This window comes from Mus caroli, chromosome X (assembly GCF_900094665.2).
Source record: "Mus caroli chromosome X, CAROLI_EIJ_v1.1, whole genome shotgun sequence".
Classification (NCBI taxonomy): Eukaryota; Metazoa; Chordata; class Mammalia; order Rodentia; family Muridae; genus Mus; species Mus caroli.
In genome coordinates this window covers 102,958,283-102,968,347 of record NC_034589.1, presented here as the reverse complement: position 1 = coordinate 102,968,347, position 10,065 = coordinate 102,958,283, and the positions used below count along the sequence as shown (strand labels likewise).

At 35.8% G+C, this 10,065-nt stretch overlaps 1 protein-coding gene across 1 annotated transcript; it reads right to left on the bottom strand.

Moving 5' to 3' along the window:
- Positions 1 to 5,709: 5,709 nt before the first annotated feature.
- Positions 5,710 to 9,414, bottom strand: LOC110287503 (uncharacterized protein CXorf21-like). The gene is made up of 2 exons (XM_021154101.1): positions 9,282 to 9,414; positions 5,710 to 8,386 (listed from the first exon to the last, which is right to left on the bottom strand). The coding sequence occupies exon 2, from the start codon at positions 8,345 to 8,347 to the stop codon at positions 7,436 to 7,438; it is 912 nt and encodes a 303-aa protein (XP_021009760.1). The 5' UTR covers positions 8,348 to 8,386; positions 9,282 to 9,414; the 3' UTR covers positions 5,710 to 7,435.
- Between the last annotated feature and the right edge of the window lie 651 nt (positions 9,415 to 10,065).

Genomic DNA, 10,065 nt, shown 5'->3' with positions numbered 1-10,065 from the left:
TAGAATTAGGAACAAAACACCCATGGAAGGAGTTACAGAGACAAAGTTTGGAGCTGAGACAAAAGGATGGACCATCTAGAGACTGCCATACCTGGGGATCCATCTCATAATCAGCCTCCAAACGCTGACACCATTGCATACACTAGCAAGATTTTGCTGAAAGTACACTGATATAGCTTTCTCCTGTGAGACTATGCTGGGGCCTAGCAAACACAGAAGTGGATGCTCACAGTCAGCTATTGGATGGAGAACAGGGCCCTCAATGGAGGAGCTAGAGAAAGTACCCAAGGAGATAAAGGGATCTGCAACCTTATAGGTGGAACAACAATATGAACTAACCAGTACCCCAAGGAGCTCGTATCTCTATCTGCATATGTATCAGAAGATGGCCTAGTCGGCCATCAGTGGAAAGAGAGGCCCATTGGTCATGCAAACTTTATATGCCTCAATACAGGGGAACGCCAGGGCCAAGAAGTGGGATTGGGTGGGTGGGGGAGTGTGGGGAAGACTTTTGGGATAATGTTGGAAATGTAAGTGAAATAAATACCTAATAAAATAGAAAAAAGAAGAAAGAAAAACCACAAAAAAAGACTAAAAATACACAGTAGCTCCTCTGTCATGTAAGGGGAGAGAGATTCTTGCAAAGCAGAAAGAGAGCTGTAACTAAGAGGTGAATCAACTGGTACCTTGTTCATAAGATTCTAGCCTCAAGAACTGTGTGAAAATAAGTGCCTACTGTGTATTCCACCAGTCTGTGGTAATTAATTACAGCAGATCCCACAGGCAAAGATATCAACCTAGAATGTCACTGAATACCATACCTTCAGGTTAAATCTTCTCACTGTTTTTCCCCCCATGGTTTATAGCATAGATACCTTTTCTATTGGATATTTTCTTTACTTACATTTCAAATGTTATCTTATTTCCTGGTTTCCCCTCCGAAAACCCCCATCCCATCGCCCCTCCCTCTGCTCACCAATGCACCCATTCCCACTTCCCTGTCCTGGCATTCCATTACCCTGGGTCATCCAGCCTTCTCAGGACAAAGGGCCTCTCCTTCCACTGATGTCCAACAAGTCCATCCTCTGCTACATATGCAGCTGGGGCCATGGGTCCGTCCATGTGTAATCTTTGGTTGGTAGTTTAGTCCCTGGGAGCTCTGGGGATAGTAGTTGGTTCATATGGTTGTTCCTCCTATGGAGCTATAAGCTCCTTCAGCTCTTTTGGTCCTTTCTCTAGAAACTCCATTGGGGACCTTGTGCTCAGTCCAATAGTTGGCTGAGAGCATCCACCTCTGTATTTGTCAAGCACTGGCAGAGCCTCTCAGGAGACAACTATATCAGGCTCCTTTGTGGAGCAGAGACTGAAGGGAAGACCAACCAAAGATTGCCACACCTGGGGATCCATCCCACATACAGTCACTATTGTGGATGCCAAATCATCTCACTATTAGAGTTATTTAGACTATTTCTCTGAAAGATGATAAGCATTCAATAGTTCTTTTGTTTGGGGTCTTGCCCTGAAGTCACAACTTTATTGCATGTAGCCTCAAGCTTTTCCTTAAACATCTTATCTCCTTGATAATTGGATTTAGCTCCATTGCACTTCCTGGTGACTCTTTTCACCTCATAATACACACTTTGTATTTTCTTTGCTTAGCTTGCTGACTCCCTTTCATTATAAATCTGCATATTAGTTGCCACTAATAAAGCAAGGAACACAATAAATACAAGGCTGTTTGTTTGGTTTTTAGCTTTTCTGCCAACACAATTATTCCAAAACTCTTCAATTTAGCTTCAGGCAGATATTTTGGGTAAGGGTATAAAACAGCCACATTCTTTGCCAAGTTGTCACAAAAAAATATTTCTATATTGACACTTATTCCTATACTTTTCCTCTGAAACTTCATGAGCCAGATGACTGTCATAATAATCTACATTGCTCTGAGCAGCACTGTGTTCCCTGTTCCTATGAGTATGGCCAATTAAACCCCACTTAAAGAGTTCAACTGCTTTCCTAATCTAAAAAAACCCAGCTCCACATTCCTCCAACAAGAAGAGTGGTCAGGCTTGTCAAAGTAAGAACTCTCAGCCACCTCTCCAGCACCATGTCTGCAGGCATGCCATCATGCTTTCCCTTATAAGAGTTGCCATTGTCATGGTGTCTCTTCAAAGCAACAAAACATTAAGACAGAAGTGAATCTCAAGAAAGTTTATTTCTAAAAAGTTCCTCTCATTGTTTTGAGGCAGGCACCATCTTGGGACATAGGTTTTAGGAAATATACCAATCTACATACATGTAATTTCTCCATAGACCATTCAAAAACTTCTAAGTCTTTATCAGATCATTTAAAATTTGTGGATTCTTCATACTAGCTATTTCAGCAGACATCATTTGTCATAGGAAGAATATTTAGATTGCTAACTGTGATAAGTAATGAGATTTATTTTGTCCCTACTTTTTCTAATTAGCAATTCTAAAGTGAATATTTATGCATTTTGTTTTGAAACAAAGTTGGGATTTTATTAAAGGTATGTTAACATAGGCTTAAAATGAGCATTATAGAAAGGGATACTCATAAGGAAATATGTACCCAACAACATAGATACAATTTCCTTAAAGAGTTTCTTCATTTGTATCTATATAATAAAGAAAAGTTTAATGTCAAAAGTGGCTAGAAAGAAAATCACAAATAAATCTATTTACTCAAACAATGGTACTTACATTGATTTATAAAGTAGATTTTCTTTTTCCCTTTGTAGATTCTGTATCTGTTGCATATAAAATTATTTCCATTTTATGCACTTGGTATTTCTCCTTTCAATTATTTCCTCACGAGACATTTAAAACATTCCCCATTGGTATTTCTATTAGAAGAACCCCCCCCCAAGCTGAATAAATATGTCACCCTTTGTTCTTAGTATCAGGGTAATAACTGCCAGGGGTATAGTCTAATAGCTGTACCTATGATGATTGGTGGCTAGAAGCAGCACTTTAGGGAATTATTCTGGAAAACTTGAAAACAGGATTTGTGTATATACTGCAGGCCACATACCAAGTCTAACTTGCATGATGCTACATAATACTCTGTCTATGATAGTAGGTGGTGATGACACTGATGGTGATGATGATGATGATGATGATGGTGGGTGGTGATATTATGGTTCTAGAATGACATGCATCATGTGTATATCAAATCACCATATAGTATATGGAAAGCTGATAATTTGATTGATTTGAGAAGAATCAACTGGACTGGTCCTCAGAAGCCTTGAGTACTAATGCCAGTCTGATCACTAATTAAATTCATATGAAATTTCTTTCCTTCTCATTGGGAATCTACTTTCCATGTATTGGATTAAAGCTTTGATTTTGAAAATAAGACTACTCACTTATTTGCTAAATGTTGTAAAGGGAAAAAAGGGAATCTTTAGTCTGTCAGTTATGTCAAAGCGACTCTTACTGCTTTGTACAGAGTGTCAGTTCACTAACACATGAGCTCATATAACACATATTAAAAAAAAAACAGAGTGAGATAAAAGCTGAGTGTTAGCTGGGCGTGGTGGCGCACGCCTTTAAGCCCAGCACTCGGGAGGCAGAGGCAGGCGGATTTCTGAGTTCGAGGCCAGCCTGGTCTACAAAGTGAGTTCCAGGACAGCCAGGGCTATACAGAGAAACCCTGTCTCGAAAAACCAAAAAAAAAAAAAAAAAAAAAAAAAAAAAAAAAAGCTGAGTGTTTAGTTTTCTACATTTGCCAAAGTGAAAAATCCAACTAGACTCTCCACACAGGGCTTTATGTCTATGTTGTTCAGAACTCTTCGATATCTAATTAGGAAAAAAAAAATTATCTTCCAAAGGCATGTAATAGCTGGTTTATTTGTCCTCTAGATAAAAAATGCTGTTCAATACTATTGTCATGTACTCATGAAAGGCATCTAACTCCATCATCCTGAGTTTTAAGACACAGTGCCTGGCCTAAAGGAAGAATGCCAGCCACTACTTGGGGAAATGCCCTGCTGTTGTTTACGTCCTAATGACAATGCTACAAGTATGTTACTAAAACAGAGTTGAATTCTTAAAGGAAAATAACCACAAAAGTCCCTAGGAGTTTGACCTTTTCCTTTAACTTTTTCAAATCTACTCAAAGTCTATTTATTAGAAATTTTCCCACTTGCAATTATACAGGAGAGTTGAAGTTCAGCAAATAGCCTATCTATGAATCTCAGGAAGTCTCAAGTAAAAACCGAGGTAACTGACAATTGATGCTTCCCATAATAATGTACCTTAAGTTCATTTCAGGAAGTGAAAGCAAGAACTATATCACAAGATTATAAGCTACCAGCTTTAAGGAGAAATGAAATTACAGAATGACTGAAGAACCTAGCTGTTCATAACAATGATTCAATCATTTTGAAGTTGAAGTCAGTATATCTTCATTTGGATATCATCATTGTAGATACATTATCGTGAATACTTACTTAAAGGATGTTTTGTAAAATTGTAATATGATCTTGAACATTTACAATCATTAAACCAAGATATAATAAGACCATTTTGGAGCTAGAGATGAAAGAGATCTTGCCTAATCTGACGGCCCCTATACTACGTATACAAAAGCAAATAGACAGTCTCTACTAGCCCTTGATGAAAAAAAACACACAATGGTGTGATTGGGGATCTAAAGTTCTAAACTATCTGTGGGCACTTTTAAGATGATTATTATATCAGTTTTAACATTTTGGTAAGTTTATAGCCAATAACCCTCTGTCATTTTACTTACAAATAATGTTTCTATTTTCAAAGTTTTCACAATGCATTAACTGTTAAAAACTTTTTTATTTATCTAGCTGATTTCTTTCCATCCTGTTTTAACTAAAAACAATTATGGACCTAACTGAATAATTACTCCAGTTTATTCTACCATAATAATTCTTATCAAACCAGCCTTTCATTCTTCATCCAAGCACACATTATGTACTGCACACATTAACTGAATTCACTGTTTAAATGTTAGCTTCAGTCTCAGAAACTTCAGGGAGACTGGCTTCTTTGGAAAACTAACCCATGAAAAGGATCAAATCTGAAAGTATCAAGAATCTGGGGTATATCCTGTCCTTCATGGTCACTGCCCCAGAGTTTCCTGGGGAAAAAATGTTACCCAAGATTGGGTAAAGCCTTTTCTGGGCCCTGCAATTGATAGCTGAAATCCAAAGATGAGTATAAATTATACTGACCTATACAAGCACATAACAATGCACTAAGAATGCTTTTTCATTAATAATTTATTCACTTTACATCTCAATTTCAGCCCCCATTCCTCTCAGTTTCATTCTTATAAATCTCTCCCCCATTACCCCCTCCCCTTCTCAGAGAAGTGGAAGCTCACCCATGAGTACCATACCACCCCACCATGGAACATCCAGTCCCAGCAGGACTAAGTGCATCCTCTCCCATTGAGGCCCAACCAGGCAGTCCAGGAGAAATATTTTGCAATTTTTATAAAGTTATTCCCTGTCAAGAAACATGATGATCATCCCCCATGTGCTGAATCACTAGTACTGCCAATTTCTATAAAAACACTAATGTTTTCTACACCTGGAATAGTGAGACAGAAAATTAATTATCCTAAATGGAGAGTGTTGTCATACATGGGATGCCCCTAATGAAAAATAATATGAAGACTATTTAAATCCAAATTATGCAAAATCACATTCATATATGAATATTTTATTCAAATACAGAAGTAAGCCGGTATGAGGTCACAATAAAGCATCACACAAAATATAGCATCTTTATTTAATTATTGTATTAATTTTAGGCCATGTTAATCATGTGACTATCAGCATATAATAGGTATTTTGATGAAATGGGAAAGTAAGCATAGGAAAGTGGAATTTTTAAATCTGAAGCTATAAATGCAGTATTAAATTTGACATTAGCAAAAAATATGATATTAGCTAAACATTATTGTTTTATATAGTACTATATAATCTCAACACTTTGGGTATCTTTGCTACATAAATAAATATTAATACACACTACTGTGCCTAAGAAAATTACCCACAAGAATGCTGTCTACATATATTTCATTCAATTTTCAAAAGTACAAACTTAAATCAAATGTATTCCATGTGAATAATCTTCCTTGAAATACTAAAATCAAGCAAAACAATAAGACAATATACACAATATTTTCAGTCTTTACGTAACAGTAAATCAGTTTTCCAAAATTGTTGCCCATTGTCTTTTCAGAATCAAATATCTGAATGATTGAAATTGATTGGACAAATATGGCAGATGATGAGAAGTAGTGAAGGAGTGAAAAGCAAGGCATTCTAAGGAGTTCAAGCTACAGGACTGGACGAAAATGTTTGATTTAAAAATCACTAGCTATGAAGACATTGAGCTGGTTCATTCTCTAGAATTTAATAAGGAACAAAGCACTTATTTGAGGAGATTATTAATACATAAAGTTATTAACATATTACACATTAAAAGGAAGTTTATAACAGAAGCTCATAGCAATCTATTTACAAGCAATAATGTGTGATGATCATTTCACTATTCATAGGAGAAATGTGAGCTGTTAGCCATGAGATCTTGTTTCCAATATGGCAATAGAATATAACATTTTAAAATGAGAATTAGTTAATTTAGTTTCAGTTTCAAATTTTACACATTTTCTTTTATCTTATGTCAAGATCTTGATTGTAGAGAATCTGAATAGTGTAAAACATTGCCAAAAGAATCTCAGAAGTAGTTGGCAGTTTGCTATATACTTCAGTTAGTCAACCTGTGTACCTTCCTTCCTCTCAGATTTAAAAACAACAAGGAATAACACAGTAATATAAAAGTGTTAATCCTTGTGCCAGTAGAGTTTAAAATAAAATGAAGTTTAATTCAAATGGAACCAACTAAAGTCTCCATTTTCCTTAATCTTTCCATCAAAGTCTCTTAAAAATGTCAGATAAATTGTATTATTTTTCTATAGGCTCTTCGAATCTACACACAAAAATAGTATATACACATGCAAAACAAATTCTCCCAGGGTATTCTATTTGTCAGTGTAAATAGTCCTGTGTACCATAAATAAGAGGAAGGTTATTCAAACACCGATCATATGCCTCTAAAATTGCTTTAATACAGTTCCTTCCTCGTACTGCTTTTGTGGTTAACAAACCTTAGTGACAATATGTACAGACAGAGCATATGTGAAAACTACTAAAGGTGTCAAAACAGAGAGAAAACATAAATGGTCACACATCATATTTATTGTACTTATATCCTACAAGAATTCAGATGGACCAAAATAATTTCACAAAATTAACACCACCACAAAGGAAACTTTATGAGACCTAAAAAGCATGAGAACGCAATTGTTACTGTAGTTTCTTATTTGACATAGCCAGTCTTTAGGTGATTACCATTATAGATGTCATACAAATTCCCGACTAGCTTGGTTTGATATTTGTAAGTTAGGAGTGCTTAATTCGGTACTGTTTCTGTGGGAAACATTACGAAGATTACATAGTGCTAAAGAGTGGAGAAGGGCTTCTCGGGCTTTGGGTGCCTCTATGTTCTGCTCTTGAGAGATTTGAAGGCTAATTTGATTGACATTATTCATCATTATGCTAGAAGTCATGAGGTTGGTTATAGAGAGGCACCTGGTAAGATTTTCTTCCAAAAACTGTTTGTAGAGTTCATCCACCTTTCTTTCAATATAATTATTAAGTATAGAATTAGAGAGGGGTTGCTTATGTAATAGCATGCTTTTTTCTCGAATTTCATCACCATTGAATAATTTTGAGGTAGATGTTTTCTCGAGAGGCTCCATTTTAGGAGAGTGGCCCAATGGTATATCCACTGAAAGTAAAAGAGGACCATTACAAACATCATCATGTGTGTGTTCCACAAAGCAACCAGAATCATACATGTTTCTAATGTGGTCACCTCCTATCTGTAGGTCAGGATAATTCTGGCAAATACTTGTACATGACCAGGATCGATATAAATCCAGTTGTGTTTCATCCTGTCCCCTCTTTGGAATGGGCAATGCAACAGATACATTTCCTGGAAGAGGTGTACATTTGCATTTTGCAATAGGTAGCTCATCCATAGATTTGATTTGAGATGAATCATTGTCTTGTTCAGTTACACTTCCTTCTATAACTTTCTCTTGGCTTCCAGTCTTTAAAGGGGGAAGTGACTTGTCCAGTGTATCTAAAAGCTTATTTTCCCAATTTTCCTTTTTGTCATTTGATGTCTTCTTACATCTTAGTGGTTTGTAAAGTTTTGCATGTCTCTGTTCTTTGTAGAGGAATTTAGTTAGGAAGGCTTCTCCAAGCATTTTCTTAGACAAGTTATAAAATATGAGTGAACTGTACTCCTAAAATATAAAATAACTAATTAAGGCAATGTAATATAATTTTTTTTCTCTGACATGAACCATGTTCTAGGGAAGAACTGTTGCTTAAGAGACAGAGGATAAAACTAGAAATTCTTTGATTCCTTTTTATCACTGTTTAGCCCTGAAGAATTTACTTATTTCTGGCTCTCAACTTCCTCAACAGTTAAATTATAATAATGCCCTTTCCATTTTCATTGGACTATTGTGAGAATATTGCATAGCATCTACGCAAATGTTTAAAAACTGCAAAATCAGAGATATGCTTAACATTATATTGAGCTGGGGTTTTTTAGTATTTATTTAGAAATTAATAAAAATGCCTTGCCTTTTACTGTCTAAAAGGGCACTTAAAATAAAATTTATACCTATGGAAAATTTCTGAACTAAACTATAATCATAGCTATCTATATTTTTCCTATAATGTAGGTCTCTGCTTTTTCCTTCTCCATTCTTTTTAATTTTTTCCTTTTTCTTCTTTTGGACTCAAAGCTCCCTTCCTTATTTGCTATTTCATGCTTTTACATCATTTATTAATACAAGTCTAAGAGTTTCAAATTTCACTGTAAAATCTATGTAAAAAGTCAGGCATAATGCTTCACACCTGCAATCACAGAACTTAGCAGGCTGAGGCAAAAGTATCTTAAATTCAAGGTCAGCCTGGGCTAAATGGCAAAACCTGCCTCTTACATAGCAAAATTAAACGTCAACTCTATAAGAATGAAAAAGGTCAAGTTGCCTTCATTCAAGATAAAGATTTCGTCTCATAAGTCTATGTTATATATTACATATGTTTCCATGAAACCTATCTATGTTATTATTTGAAAGAATTTGAGAAGAAAATGAAACACAAATAAAACTAAGAATTTAGACTTACGTTTTCCAAATATCAGGATACCTAAAGATTTGCTCCTCTGAGACGCCAACAATCCAAACTCAGAAAAAGTCCTTTCTGTCTGGTTTGCTTCTCAGCGTCTGCTTACATCTTACAAAGGATGACAGCTTTAATCACGTAAATTGGTTCTGCTTTCCGTTATTACCCCAGGACTGCAAACCTAATAGGAAAATGATGTGGGCTGGTCACATGTGAGGTACGGTAATGACCATGTACCAAAAGAGGATCTTGAAAGTGTTTCTTCAAGTTCCCAATGACAATGGGTGGGAAAATGTTAGCAGTAGTAGAGTTCTTAATATACATAAAGACAGAGACAGGGTTATTTTCACTTTTAAGTAGGACAAAGGTGGAAGAGCCTCAGCATCTTCTGTAAAAAGGAGTAATTTTAAACAAACCAAATGAACATCAAAAATAAACTGATTGAATAAATTTTGATACATCCATGACAGGAAATATGAAAACCTTCCTTTAAAAATATTTATTAATTCATACATTTATGAGATGAAATACTAAATTAAACATTTATTTAAACATGTTTTATTAATTCTTTCAAGAATTACACCTTTCTCTCCTTCTCCTCAGAAGCCACTGACTGTCAATAGATGTTCAGTTACGGGGTGTGAGGTTATTAGCCACTCTGCCCTCCACGTTCAAAAGTTGATTAGCTTGATACTGTACAGGTCTTACACAGGTACTCACAGCTGCTGTGAGTTCATGTGTGCAGTGGTCATGTCCTGTCCAGAGGACACTGTTTTCCTCTGCTCCT